Genomic DNA, 16,160 nt, shown 5'->3' with positions numbered 1-16,160 from the left:
ATTAGCTGAGTCATCCAGTTGACTGAAATAAATTTTCAGTCTCAATGAAGAGCATAAAGCACCATTATTAAACAAATCCAGTGAATTATTTGGCTGCTGGTAGAGTACATTTTTGCAAGGTTGAATGTGTTGACAGTAAGAAATTTCTCTAAGCTTTTCTATTTAACTGAAGTTTCAAACAGTAGCAGCAAAAATTCAAAATTGTGATGTGAAAAGGTGAAGAAAAAAGGTGGAAACTTTTGGGGGATATGACAAACATCTTTTTAATAGCTGCCATGCCTCAGATAAAACAGGGATTTACGTCATCAGTGAAAAAATGAATCGTGACCCTCTTGTTAAAAATGTTCTTGCTGTCCTCTTAATATACAGTCCCTTTGGAAAAATGTGCCCTCCTACAGCAAAACAAATCTCATCATTCTTTGTTATAGGCATCTGCAGCAGTTCCACTTTCTGTCAGAGAGGCAAGAGCAGTACTAGGGTTTGTTGTCTGTATAGGAGGGGCCCACAGTCAGAACATCAAAGTCCTCTCTGACTTGACTTAGTAACATGTTATAGCTTCCTTCTTTTACAAATTCAAAAATGATCTGTAGTTAGCATTAGATCTGTTTTTGACCGAAGTTTCCACGCTTGAACTGGAACATAACAATCTGATAGATTGGTGACTACCTTGGCAATTTAAACAAAAATATTACTTTCTGTATCTGCATGGTGACATGGGCCAGCATGACTCTCATCTCCTACACATCATGCTCATGATTTTTCTGTTTACAATTACAAACAGGAACAAAGCTGTAGCTGGTCGGTTTTACTTCCCTGGAATGTGAATATGAGAGATTCAGTAGAAGTATGAATGGTGATGTCATATAGACTGGGATGAAGACAAGAGCTCCAGGTAGATCAAGTTCAGGTAAATTTTGTGCAGGAAGCCAAAATTCTACAGTAAGGTTCACCACGGGGAATGAGTATAGCCAAATCGCCGAGAATTGATGCAGAGGCTGAGAATGGTGGAAGTAAGTGGCAAGCACTTTGCTTGGATACTTGGTTCAAGCCTTTACTTAGCATGGAGATGTGGGAATGAGAGGCAGAAGGACACTGGCTGCCTGTCTCTAGGTTTAATAAAAGCTGAAAAGCTGTTAAATAGGTCTGAATGGGAGGGGAGCAGATTTTCAAAATGGAATGAGCAAAAAGGCATGAAATCTAGAGAGGGAATGGGCAGCTGGTATGCAGTGTGATATCCCTTGAAACAATTTCAGGATGTAAGTTAGGCCGATAGTGTGCTTGGGGCAAGTTGTTCAGGATGGCTTCTTGAGAAGTATTTGTAAAGTATTCCACTGAGGAGCTAGTTGAGTATTGTGGTGGGACTGGAATATCAGATTCGGGGGCCGAGAGTCTGACTTTCTGAAATGAGAGGTGGGACAATGAACTAGTATTCAGCAGATGTTTATGTAAGTCTGCACATGATGAACTGCGTTAGGGTTGGAGGACAAGATTGCCCTTTATGATTTCCTCCGATATAAGGAGAAGGGCGTGTCATGGTGGACTGACAGGAACTATGTGTGGGATGCAGTGAATGAGGTGAGAGTTGGAGATGGTTCCCACGACTATACCTATTGTGACTGATGTTCTTGACCCTTGTGATGAGAGTAGAAGAGTTCTGAGATTGATCCGGAGTTGGGGAGATTTTGTTTGGGCAGCTGAAGTGGAGGTGCCCGCAACACTGAGGTATGTGCACCATGGCACACCATATGTTATGTGTACAATTCAAATTATGATTGATAGACAAAAAATTCAAAGCCCTACAAATAAACTATTTTCAGGTGGTTCAGTCTAATTTGTTTAATGCTGGAGTTAAAATTTTCAGATGTGAAAAAAAGAAAGACAACTCCACTTACTGTTGGGCTAATAAAATTGCTTTCCCTTGTGAGTAAAATTACTCTTCACCATATCATCAATTTCCATCTTCATTTACCCACTTCAAGGCTGCAGCACAAAGGCCTGAGAGCCCTCTGATGGGGACTGGTGTTGAATAGTAAAACATCTCGACAAGGAGCACGCAAATTAGGTTTGCCTCTCCTGTCGATAGCAAGCCTTGACATTGTGCAGGTCTGAAAATTAATTTCTAGTCAAGTCGTCTTTCGAAACAGGCACTCTAGTATTTCAATTGTCCAGCAGCCAGAGAGTAAAAGTCAATCAATTTGACCTCCAAGTATTACAGTCAGCCTGCTCCAAAAGATGGCCTCTAAAAACTATATGGCACAGCACTTGTAGTTATGTGGAATGGAGCACAAATATCACAGTATGGGTTATGTAGTGTGTTATAATGTTTATAATGCATATCTTAAGAAAAGGCTTTGCCAGTTAATCTTGAATGAGGTTAATGTGACCAGTTTAACTTGGAGACTCATTATGACTTCCAGTTGATATAATTTAAGTTATATTCACATAACAATAATTCTGACACATCTGATTACAATGTCACTTTATTGCACCATAATATCATATCAATAATTCGTAAATGACCGGATAAGTAGTGTACCAATGAATCTTCATTAGTAATATAATTTATATGTATGTACTAGAATATGAATTAGCATTTTGTATAATTAGCTTTAGATACTGACTGTCCAGATTTGCTCAAGTCTAGCCAAGCCAGACCTAGACATTCTGGTATTCAATGTTCACACTGACCTTTAAAAGTTAAGGTTAGAACCCACTGCGCAGTAGTGCATTGTTATCAGTTATGTGTGTGTGTGTGTGTGTGTGTGTGTGTGTGTGTGTGTGTGTGTGTGTGTGTGTGTGTGATCGCTGTGTGAATGGGTGAATGTGGTAAGTGTTGTAGGGTGCTTTGAGTAGTTGGATAATTGAACAATATAAAGTGCTATAGGTTAATGTGGTGCTCAGTAGTATTACATTTTTCAACTTATTAAAAAAAAAATCTAAATGATACCCATGAGCCTCAGCTGCCATTTATATGGAGAGGAAGCCAGTGTTAATAAAAAATCATAACATTTTATTGTTGTAATAAGTGACACCATGCGATATTCAAATTCATAGTCAGTGATTGGATGTTTCTCACCAAAATGCTCCATGGGAGCTGGGCTGGATCTAGGCATGTGCATTCTGGGCATTTATTTTTATCATTATTTCTGTTCTTCAGTTATTTGTTTCTAATTGTTATGCCATTTATTTCGTTTGTCCTTTGCAATTTAACACTAATGTGTTTGTTCTACTTTCTTCTGCTTTGTTTTGTCAAAGCACTTTGTAAAATGTTTTTAAAAAGAGCTATATATAAATAAAGTTTATTATATGCCTACAGCCTCCTTGCCTCTAGGGGAAGACCATCAACTCTCTACATTAAATATCATTTATCATACAGTATATTTTAAAATGTAACAAAAAAAATCTCCAACTTCAAACTTACTGTAGAAAGGTAAGTGTCAATGTGCAGGAAAAAGTCCTGTGGTTTCACCACATTGAAACTTTGGAGGATGTATCTGTCAATGTAAGTTTTTCATTTAAATATATTTAAATCTGAATATAAAAACATACTGTATTAAAGGGGAACTACCGTTTTTTACAACCTGGACCTTATTTCTAGCATAAAATACGATCATTTACTCACCCAGATAACTTTGTGTGTCATTTGGAGTCGTTCGGACGAAATTAGATCCAGTGGAGCGCCGCGTATATCCATATAATGCGAGTGATCGGGGCACTGAAACACAGCCTCTATATAACGCATTATCTGCCGCAAAACTAGTTAATTTCACCAATATTTTGTTATGATACGCTAGTGCTATTCCCCTCTGAGTCCGGGGTTGCCTGTTATCAACATCCGGGGTCTGTAGGTTGACCTAGCCATTTAGCCTAGTCGCAGCCGTTTGTTGTTCTTTGGCCAGCTGTTCCTCTCTCTGCCTCCGCATCCTCCTTTCAACGAGCTCCTCATCCGTGTACTCTGGCTCAAAACGGTAAGGACGTCCATCATAAACAAAGTCATCGTCCACCACCTCAGAATAGGAAAAATATTCAACCACGTTGCAAAAAACTAGCAGTAGCAAACTACAGGTAAACAAGCCGGCTGTTGCGGGCGCATTGCTTTCAGAGATGACATCATCCAGGTCAGATGTTAGTAGGTCAACCTACAGACCTTGGATGTTGATAACAGGCAACCCGGGACTCAGAGGGGAATAGCACTAGCGTATCATAACAAAATATTGGTGAAATGAACTGGTTATGCGGCAGATAATGCGTTATAAAGAGGCTGCGCTTCAGTACCCACTCGCATTATATGGATATACGCGGCGCTACACTGGACCTAATTTCGTCCGAACGACTCCAAATGACACCAAAGTTATCTGGGTGAGTAAATGATCATATTTTATGCTAGAAATAAGGTCCAGGTTGTAAAAAACGATAGTTCCCCTTTAAAATGAAATTAATAAAATGAATATAAATTAATTGCAATGTTTCCCATTAATAAACTAGACTCTGGCAGCCCGCCAAAGTCTAATTTGCATCAAATACAATCTGCCTAGTGTAATCTATCCATGTAATTTGGCCCTGCATGGGAGTCATCGTTGCTGCAGTGCCTGATTTTGCTGTAGCATCCAATACCAGTAGGTCCTTATTCGGCAGCTTGGTCAGTGGCGCTATGCCTCAGGTACCCGTCTATGGCGTCAATTCTTGAGGTGCCAAATTACAAGGTCGAAGAGTGAGATAGTAGCCCTTTTCACACAGAGACGCCGCATTATCGCCGCAACGGCGGTTTGCCAATTCTCCGCCGTTGGTTGTTCACACAGAGCCGAGCAGCTCCGGCGTAAAAGACGAACCAGAGTGTAATTCACACAGCAAGCCGGCCAAAAGAGACGTGACGATATCTGTCATGGTGATGACGTGTGTATTTTTCAACGTGTTTTCCCAGTGTTTACCTGTTAATCTAAACATGTACCTGCTGACTGTTTATAATCATATGGATGCTGTTATGTGTTGTGATTGGGACCTGACCCACCAAACATCCTGGAAAGTGACAAAGTTACGTTTTACTCTAAATTACATAATTACATAATCACCATCAGTAAACAGGACGCTGTCTGACTCTTTCACTTGCAGGGAGGGATGCTGTTTTCTGGGGGAAAGTTCACCGATGTCTCGGTGGAGGGCTGACCGTCGCAGTGATTTTTTTCACAGCGACAAACATTTGGTGAGTTAAAGTTTTTTGTCGGGGACAGACGCTGTTTTTCGGTCAGAAATATGAGGAAGAGTCGGTAGGACCAACAGGCTGACAGGCGTTTCTCCACATATAACTGCAGTATTTTTTTCCTCACATAAGTCGATGACACGAGCAGTTACTACGTTACTGTTGTTTGTTCCTGTAACGTTGCTTTGTGGGACATTTCTCTATATTTTGTTGAGTGATGGACCTGTTCTGTTATCAGACAATGAACACCATCATACTGACACGCCCTCGCTCTGCGCCGCCGGCTTATCCATTCACACTAGTTCGGTTCGCCAGTATTGTGCCTCTGATACCTCCGAAGGCGCATCAGAGGCGGAGGGAAATTTCACCCCTCGCTGCATCTGAAACTTTCACACAGAGGCGGATGTGGAGAATTGGCGCAGGATGTGAATGGGGCTAATGTTGACTACACCAACCTACACCTGACCTAACAAAGTTTTTTTGATCCTTAAAGCTAACCAAACTGTGACTCACAATGTTTGCAATCCAAAACTCATAATGTGTGAAATGTCTTAGCAAGCTTTATTTTGAAATCTAACTGGACGTTGCATATCTATCAGTGTAAATTGACTGTGGAGACATGCATGTGCAAAACTGATGCAAGAGGGGTAAGTAGAGCATCATGGTTCGAAGCTTAGAGCCACTGACCAAGCTGCTGTATATGACAAGTTGGGATGAGAATGTGTTGCAGATTGTTCTACATCATCCACCACTTTAAAAAATAATTAAAAGGTTTTATTATCCCAAATTAACTAAGCCTATAATCACTTCCTGAAATGTTTTAAATGTCAGGGGTTGCACACGTACATGACAGATTAACTGTGATACCACACTGTGAATACTTGTCACTTCTGTAACTTTGTCTCTGTCGTTCTGGAGGTATGGGGCCGTCCCCAGATAACTCTTGATTTGTCAGTATTGTGCTGGGTTTTAATCTGCCATTCTGATCAGGCAGAGGGCAGAACAGCCATGGGCCCCTGAGGTCCTGAATGGAGTTTGTCAGACCTCTGGAGGATGCGATTAGAACAAGCTAATTAGTAGAGATGGAAGTTTCGAAAACTTTGGAGAAGTCATCAGAGGTGAGCGAACATCTATAATAGAAGTGAGTTTAGGAATGTAAAGGACTTTTAATGTCATTTGACCAAGTTGAACTCACTTTGCTCTTTCTATTAGATTACTTTAAAAAACAATGAAAATACAAAAGTAACAAGTTGACTACTGTCAATTGAAATTTTTTCAACAACACTAAACATCAATAATAAATAGTAAATAAACAGTTCATCAACCTTTAGTCATTTTACCTGAACAAACAACAAAATGCTTTGTAAACCATTCATTAAGCACCTATTTATTATAAAGTTGCAACTAACGTTTATAAACCTTTTGAATTGCTAAATAAATGGTTAATAAAACATTTCATTGTTTGTTAACAGTGAAATAACTATTAAAAAAAGTTTAATTAACTAGAAATTGACCATTTATTAATGACAATGAGTGTCACCCTTTGTTCACCTCCCAGTAACTGTTGAGTTTAGGTTAAACTGTGGCGCTTGTTTTAAAATGTTTCTAGCATGTTTGTTTTTGTCCACAGTCTCCACAATGACAGTGATAAGTACAGTCTTGTGCCAACCTTATGTAATACCGGCCAAGAAGACCCACATTGGGGAAAAAAATAAATACATTTATAGAACTTCCATTCCCTGTGGCTCTTGCAATGACAAAAAAATAAAACATCCACCAGTATGCCTGCTGTGTCTCTATTGTTTTCTTCACTTGCCTGGATCCTGCCCACCATTACATCAGCATCTTATGTAAGAGCTGCGATCAAACATTGTGGGGGGACAGCAGGAAAGCATCGGTAGATCTTAGCATCAGCAGCAGCAACACTAAGTGAAACTGTCACTGGCTCTGTTTTTACCCACAAGCTCCTGCGCTCTTGAAGGCACAACGGGCGACCAATTAGGGTTAGACGAGCCAGTGGAAATATTGAAATAAATAAACTAAAAGATCATTTGTGGCCTGGGGCTTGCGTCGCTTGCATGGTGAAAGATTAATGCTGCCCCTCTGAAAAACTAAAGGCTCTAAAGGGACAGCGGAAGTGCCTTTTTCTCTTCTGAAGCACTGGTAAAATAAAAAAAAGGCCCGGAGACGCCTCGAGGCCAGAAGAGCACCGAGTAGAGATGAGGAGAAGAGCAGCTGAGAGAGTAAGAAACAAGAGACGGGCGAGCGACAGAAAGAGGAAAGGCAAACATATTGCATTGACAGTGGCACATAAATGCTTTCAGTCTAAAACACACACACCCACACACAGTATGCTCTAAATCACACAACTTGATCTTACTGTACTTGTGAAGCTTTCCACATACTGAAATCTCTATCACCCTAAACCAGGGGCTTTAAACCTACTGTATATTCTGAACTAAATGCTGGTATTCACTAATGGTGAATAGTCTTTTGTAATAGTTGAGTGATTGGCTGGCACAATAAAATATAAGCTGGTCATTAATTCCCTCCAACTGCTACAGTTAGATACAATCTGAAACACAGATGTTTCAAGTTAAAGGCTTCCAAGGAAAAGAGGAGAGCCCCAGTAAGGTGTAACCACTGCCCTTGAATTCTACATGAACTTGCAATTTGTCCAATCATGCAACATGCCAGAAATTTGACCAATTATCTAATCTTCGCCAATCACAGCCCTTTTGCAAAACATTGAGCCTTACTTCCTGCTTTCTGGTTGTGGAGATGAAGACATGAGCAACATAAACATCTCGCATCCCAGCAAATATTGATTGGTAAAGACCGTGCGAGGCAATTCCCTGATGTTCTGCATGACAACCATGTAGGTTGAACGCAAACAAAAATCATCAAATGAAAAACTTTTGACACACTTCAGCTTCTGTGAAATCAGGCTTTTTAAACTGCAACAATCCCCCAAAAAGCCAACAAAGTCCTGAGGGGGCCTGTTTAGTGAGACATAGGAAATGTTGAGTTTTATTGACGTTTTCTTAACAGAGATTCTAAAAAGCTGGAAGTGGTACAAACTGATCTGATTTAGTAGAAAATAATGTTTTTTTTGGAAAAGGGAAACTCGGAGGAAGGAACGGTTTAGTTTGCATTAAGAGTAAATGTCTCAAATTCAGGCCTGTTTAATAATGTATCTGCATTCGGGAAAAATAAAGGCCAAATTTTAGAGAGTTTTTAAGACCTTACAGACATTTTTTCCAGAACATTTTTTAGCATTTCAAATGTTGTGGAGTACACACTATATCCCAAAAGTAGTTTGTTTGTTTTTTTCTTTATTTGTTTTTTGCTTAAAAACTTTAATCTTCCTGGTCTCAATGAGAAAAAATACTCTCTCATGTATGATCGATGACATATGAAGAATTGCTCGGAAACTTTCAGCCACCCAAAGACTGTTATCAGAGGGGCAATGCTCTACATGCACAACTACCTAGCCCAATGTGAATGTGTCTTGGGGTGTACACAATAGGTCGCGATATTCTAGAGTGTCTGGAGCATCGTTGCCAGAGCTCACAGGAAAAACAAGTCTACCAGGTCTCTGAAAACAAGCCCAAAAGAAGCGACTTGCCTTTAAAAAGGAATCCCAAAGCACTTGACTCTACCTAATGTGTGAGTGAGAGGCCACTTGATCAACTTATACTGCATGCACAGTATATGTATTGAGCATGACGTTGCATATAATGAACTGACAAAGTGCATCAGTGAACATTGTCGAGGTAACTGAGATATTGCTTTTAACGGTAAAAAAGTATTATAACCCAATACTAGGGACTTCAGTGATATCATTAGTCATCAGGTACTGCAAAAAGAATAAAGACGGATCCCGCAACATGATTTTTTCGCTTTATTAACCGGGCAGACAGGAGACATCAGAGCAAGCCCAAAGGAGAGACTACACTTAAAAAAACACAACCTGTGACTGCTATTATTTGTTGCTTATAATAAAACAGACTTGGCAACCATGGTCCAGAGCCTCCTAATAGCTTCCCATTTAAAAGACTTTACCAATCAATAATTGAAGTTGAACTAAGCCATTTTAGCTGCCAGCTGTTTCAGTATTACTGACAGCATTCTAGGCAAGAGATAAATATGCAAATGGAAGAATAATTTCCCCAGACATGTAACTTTTCTTGTCATTTTTCAGCTTTTTTTCAGTGCTAAAATGGTCAGGCTTTCCTAATTGTGTGTGTGGAAACCTTGCTTAAACATTTGAGGGTTCACCACAATTTCCACAAAGACTCAGAGAAAAAAGTACAGACACGGAAACTCACCTGAGTAGGCCCAGTAGGTCTCCTCGGTGGCTGCTCTCCGCAGTCGTGTCCCGCCGGCCGTGACTCTGCGAAGACCTTGGATAGGGGCTTGGGACTTGGCTTGGCTTCCTGTCAGCGCTGTAGGGGAGGAGAGCACAGGGACAGGCAGGTTAGCATAAACAGCAGCAGAGTTTGAGCAGCATTCTGCTACCCTGCGTGGATACCTGCTGGGCAGGATGACATTCAACTTTGTCCTCAACTGCCTTACCACGCAAGCTGCCTCATAATAACATCACAATGGCAACAAAGGTTGAAAACAAAGAATAACTGCACTGTGGCCCTTAACTATCTAGTAAACTGACCAATCTACCTCACATACTGAAAGCCTTAGTCCTCAGCACCAGTTCTTGGAAAATAGCACCAAAGCAAGTAGCAAGTTCATCAGAATATACAAAATACATAAATAGAGAGTACAGACAAAACTACTAGAGGGAAATATGAGGATAAATGTAAGCTTTGGCTATTGTTGAAGGCCTGCTCTAAATATTAGTGTAATTCACAGTTTATGCAGTATACCTTGAGCAATAATAATGAAAAATGAAAGGCTCTAATTTAGACAGTTCTCTGAATAGCTAGATTTAGGGACATCATCTACAGTTACATATGACACATAATATTGGGTTTTCATACCATTCAGAACATCACTTTGATATTTTGAAACTTTAACTCTGCTTCAAAATCTGTTAATTTACAGGATTCCAACCTCTGCTATCTGATGAGTTTTGATAATAACTTTTAACACAATGACATGGTAATGCCATTACCACATGTGTGTATTTGATGTAAATAATTCTAGCCACAGAAAAGAAAATGTTTATGTGTTATCTTACTTGTTACTCTGTTATTTGAAGAGTTCATCTTACATGCTCTAAGTGCTTCCATTGGTTCTTGGATATGTCGCAGATATTGACAACAGAATGAGTGGCAAGTGCCTATGATCCTCTTTAAAGAGAGGCCAGTTCTCTTTCCACACAAAAGAATAAATTAGTAACCAGTATAAAGCACCAAGGATCCCCTTTCTTAAAAAACACGCCCCTTGACTATGAAAATGTGCCCTATGTTGTACTAGCTCTTCTCTCTTTGGACTCTCTTGGCTAGCTATGTGTCAGTAAAGCTAGAGCTAGCTATGGGTGTTGGCTTTTGTTAATACCTTTTTACTGAGAGCTGCAGAAAGCTCCATAATGAACTCTGAGCTGTGAGGAAATACTGCAAAGAAGACCTCTAAAAGCCACAAGCAAAGCCCACGTTTTGCTATATAAATAATCATTCATTTAGTCATTTTTTTGTAGTTAACTTTTTGACTTTTGAAGACTTTTTGGCTCCATGCATCCCAACTCTGCAGCCTGTCACTGAACATAACAAGACTTGAGAAGACATGCTGTGTCTCCTTTGTGGCCTCAGATAGGCCTTGTCTGAGCCTGAACTCATCATCCTGAAGAAGCGAGATCAGCTGCTCCACTGAACCTACTGTACAGCGGCTGTCGTCTGGCTGTCACCGTGGCTTGCCATGCTCGGCGCTTGCCAGGAAGCCCCTCCCATCATCAGCCCATCCATCACCACAGAAAAGTAGGAATGAACCATCTTCATGTGTTCTGTCTGAGAGTTGATGCAGAGCTACTTCTTAAATAAGTTTTGCTTTTATTGATCTTAGTGAAGTATTCCCCCTTTTGCATTTTTGAATTGTTTTTGATAAATTAATTAATTAATTAATTAATTCTGTCAGCAGTCACTAAATGTATAATTCATTCATACCTTATCATTCATCCACTGTAGTTGTATATATGTACATATGTATGTTTGGTGGTCCTTTTTCATTATCCATGCCCCTAAGTAGTCCAGTAAATAACTTGAATTAAGTCATATTTGTGCTTCCTTTATGACAGAGATGCAGGTTAATGTTACTGATTCATTTGATGTGATTAATTTTCCTCCTAATTAATTAATCAATCAATTAATTAATCAATGGAGGTGGTGCCCCTTCTAACTAGTGCTCATAATATATTATATATGTGGTGAAAAAGCTACATGGTCCTCATCAGAAAAACAACCTTATCGGCTGAAAATGAATGCAGTTTATCGTGACCCATATCTACGTTAGTTTTTCGGCCTCTAGTGGCTATAGCAATTATTACAACAGCAAAGGAGGAAGTGAGGTGAAGTAGTATAAAGAGTGAAAAGGATGTTAAGGGAGGAGGTAACAGGACTTTAATTCAGGAGTCCTCTGTTCATGTCTAGTATAAAACCAAAAGTCAACAGTGAGTTTTTTTACTTGGAGTGGAGTGAAATTGTGTCACGTAACGAAACATAGGTATGTTAAATATTGTTGTTATTTTAACCCAAATCACAATGTCTTCTGACACCTCATCAGGTTTTAGTGCCTTAACCTAATCAAGCTGTGACCGTACAATGTGTGTTGTTTTAAGAATGCTGATACATGTCATTTTGGGAGTCTCTGGCAATTAACCTTTCAGTTGTTAAGGTACATGTATGAGGATGTGTTGAATGAAGTTGTACAGTGTGCTGAACTTAAAGGCTGAAGGGAACATGTACAGTTCACAAAATGTAAAACTAAATGTAAATTTCTGCTATGTATGCCCAACAGGAGGAAACAGTTATATGATCAGTAGAAAGGCGACATTGTGATTTAGGTATGAAGTTGTTGCAAAAAAAAAGCAGGAGATGTATGCTTAAAGACTGACTAGGTTTACAGGGTTGTACTCATGGTTACATTTTACATAGCTGTTGCATAGATTAGTCAAATACTAGTAAAAGTCTTAAGGGTCAAAAGGGTTTTAAAAATATAAAATCTCTTCTCACAGACATATTACAGCAAAGCAGCATTTTTTAGAATATAAGTTAGCTTGCATTTCAATTGAAAGTGCAATGTTCAAATAAAAAAAAATCAGGAATCCATCAGTCGGTTTCATGTCTGAAACTTTAAATCACCTCCTCTCAGGCTAAGAGACCTTCTTGATCCCTGCTAAAGAAAAGGCAGAGATGGAACGCTTGGCTTCTTTAAAGTAGAGGACAGGATTTCTGACAGCTCCTCTCCTAATGGCTCCACTGTGCTCAGTGATTTGGCCTTTTAAAGATCTTTCATAGGACAAAAATCATACTAAAAGGAAATGACTGGAGTTTATTTTAGACCTGCTGAAGGCCACCTTTAACTTTCCAGTACATAGAGGTTTTTTTTTCTTCCTTTTTTTTACATTTTACTTTGAGTTGGGAGTTTTGGGGAATTATTTGGCAAGAGTAAGCATGCCCACATGATTTAATTTAAGATGTATTCAGTATTTTCTTTTTGCATTGCATACAGTATACACTGAGCCTTTTCCTGCTAACAGCTTTGGCAGTCCGTGCAAAGAAAATATGGTACGTTCTTTTAACCAGGACCAGGACTCTTAAAGGAGCATTTACATTCTACCTCCTTCAACCTTTTAAAGTCGTCAACTGCCAAGTGTGTCATTCCAACTTACCATTCAAAAGCAAGAGTAGTTGGGCTATGCCATTGCAATATCTTTAGCAACACCAAATAGTGCAACAACCAACCAAGGGTGCCACTTAGGTTGGAGTGTGTTTATAAGTGTGTTTGAGTACTGTCGTGCTTTGATATGTGCTGCTGGGTTTGAGTGGGGAATGTCACTTCAGCCCACTATAAATCTACTGTCACAGCTCCTGAAGGAGGAAGTGACATTTCACATCTGACCTCAATGACCAGCTGTGATCATGTGAGCAAGGTAAGTGTGTTTGTGTGTGATATCTGAACATCAGTGGGGACAGACTCAGCTGTCTCCATATGGACACCAGGCGTTACTGAAAATGTCAATCATGTCATAATGGAAAAGTCTCAAGATTTTTGCAAGGCAGTGTGGGGGAGATTTAAAGGCCCAGGATGAAAAATGAGGGAGTCTTTGTTTCAATGACAAACACTGAAGCACCCTTCCACCCCATCCCTATCCTTCCCCTCCTCCCCCATCTTCTTGTTTTAATTCCTTGGGATGTAAGCGCGGCTCATGTCTGTGAATGCCAATGGGAGGCAGCTCTATGGCTTTTCTATGAATTACATTATTGATTCCCAATACTGCTCAGAAGAGAAAATGTAATTATGCACAGACCCCACCCTAACCCCCCTCATCCTCGCCAAACAACTCTTCTTTCCCTTCCCTCTTTCTCTTTCTTGTCTTTTACTCAGTGGCTTTTCATCAATTTGTCTTTCACTCCTGCCTTCAGCACCCCTCCCCACCCACCACCGCATCACCTGACCTCTCTCAAGCCTCTGAGTGTGTTGTTCTTCAATCATGTCATGTTGGCCACGGCTTTCCCCAAATGTTCTGCAGCAGCATCGGCAGTTATAATAATATGATATAAAGTATAATAATTTTGTGTTATTCAGTCCTAAAATGCACCTTTTATCTTATATTAGCTTTTTAAAAAATCTGTGCATCAGTCAAATTTAAGTCAGTGAAAAAACAAAGTCCCATTTTTGGGCTTAGCTGACTTGCTGCCCCTCAAAATTCCCAAACTGAAAATAGGCATAAAAGATCAGTGGTCATTTCAAAGACCAGTGAGAAACTGTCAATAATCTACATGTAGAGTGTTTCTGAGATAGAGAGTTGAATTCCTAACTTCTTTTTTTACTATCTTAAGTTGTATCGATAAATAAAATAGCTAGCACTTACCACCCTGAAGAGCTTGTAAAATTAATCATGTCAGGGGAGATTGTTTTAAAAAGGTGTTTTGGAGAGCATTCAACAACAACGTTCCCCATGTGGCTTTGAAAGTGGCAACCAGATTTCCTATGAGAAAATTAGTTTTTAAAGTTCTAGTGAGTAGGATTAAGTTGCATCTAGTGATGATGTTGCAGATTGCAATCATTTCTGCTAATAGATCCCCCTAAATCCTAATCACTGGACCTTTAAGGAGGTTGAAAAAACAGCTGAACATTAGCTCTTAATGCAGTCTGTTACATTCAGCCAAGCGCCACCAAAGTTGCCTTACAAAACTGACAAATCCTTCAGACACAAATCACATCTTCTGTATTTTTCAAGTCAAAATAGAAAGTGAGAGACTGTAAGCACTAAGCCTATAGTTTGGAGGTATTTACTGACTATACGCTGTTAATTTACTAATCAGCCGTAATATTAAAACAACTGACAGGTGAAGTGAGTAACATCATCTCGTTACAATGCAATGTTCTGCTGGGAAATTGTGTGTCCTGGCATTCATGATATTACAATAATAATACAAGATATTCTTTGACACCCACCACACACCCAAACACTGTTGCAGATGAAGTATATCCTCTCATGTCAATGGCCCTTCCAGATGGCAGTGGCCCCAGAGCAGGACAACGCACCCTGTCACACTGCAAAACTGCTCAGGAATGGCCCAGGGAACATGACATAGAGCCCAAGGCATCAAACTGGTCTCCAAATTCCCAAGATCTCAATTTTGCTTTAGCACAGCCCAAGGATGTTTGATCGGATCAGGATCTCTGGAATTTGAGGCCAGGTCAACGCCTTGAACTCTTGATTACATTCTTGAGCAGTTTTTGCTGTGTGTAAAGCCCCACTGTCCTGCTGTAGGGGCCACTGCCATTAGGAAGTGCCTTTGACCTGAGGGGGTTTACTGAGCCTGTAACAGTGCTTAGGTGTGTGGAGCCTATCAAAGAACATCAACATGAACCCAAGGTTTCCAAGCAGAACATTGCATTGTAATGAGATGATCAATGTAATATTCTTTACATGTCTGTTGTTATCAGGATTAGGCTGAAGTCTTGCCCTGTGCCATACTGGTTTCTGCGTTTTCTTGTCAATAGATTTTTTTCCGTTTGTTAAACGCTGAAGGTTATGACTGATATTGTTCCTTTGATAACCTTACCTACAATTATTAGAACTACATTATGCACTCCCCTGCCCACTTACTGTCAATTAAAAGGGAACACTTTTCTTACTGCAAAAATATGCCAAAACATGTCATCTGGCAGATGTAGGGCCGTTATATCAACTGATTGTTGGTCTGCAATTTGTAAGCATGCATCTATCGACAAAAAGAGTATAAACAGGTCTTGGGAGGGAGAGACACTGCTTGTTAGTAGCTGGCTGCTTAAGTGTTTCCAAAATGGACTCCTAGCCAAAACCAAGCACTGCCCATCTTGGTCTGTTGTGGCACAGTTCACTCTGGTTGTAGTCAAAAGGGTTTCTACCTTTTGAGCAAAAGGGAATACCACAGCCCTTTCTTTTTGTTTTGTGTTTTCTGGTCATGTAGCACCAATTTAAAAATATATATAAATTTGTCTCATTCTACTCCAGAGACGGCCCAGTTTTATGTGAGGGCCATCTTTCCAGCGGTGAAGTACTTCTTAAAGGCCTTTGTTCATCATCTGGGATATGAATACATTGGATTTCCACACAGTCAGAGTAAGTAGAAGCTCACTTATGAAATTCTAGCGCACCACAGAGTGTCCCTCCTGCCGGGCTGACAGCTCTGTCAGCCGAACACTCAGTCACACTGGACAAAAGTAGAGGGGGTTTCGCCAGTGACTGGTTCAAAAGTATTTTAGCTGACTTCCCTGACAGTCAGCACTACAGCTG

General features: G+C 40.0%; 1 protein-coding gene across 1 annotated transcript in view; it reads right to left on the bottom strand.

Moving 5' to 3' along the window:
* LOC311252755 (receptor-type tyrosine-protein phosphatase gamma-like) overlaps nt 1-16,160 on the bottom strand; it is a 480,433-nt gene that overhangs the window by 371,944 nt on the left and 92,329 nt on the right. Inside the window, exon 2 of the mRNA XM_084346266.1 lies at nt 9,529-9,645. Within this exon, the coding sequence (XP_084202392.1) occupies nt 9,529-9,645 (117 nt within the window). The remainder of the gene's footprint in view (nt 1-9,528; nt 9,646-16,160) is intronic.

Source organism: Pagrus pagrus (genome assembly GCF_965226575.1).
Source record: "Pagrus pagrus genome assembly, chromosome: 3".
In the NCBI taxonomy this organism is placed as follows: Eukaryota; Metazoa; Chordata; class Actinopteri; order Spariformes; family Sparidae; genus Pagrus; species Pagrus pagrus.
The sequence above is the reverse complement of the archived record's forward strand: the minus strand, read 5'-3'. Positions and strand labels throughout refer to the sequence as shown.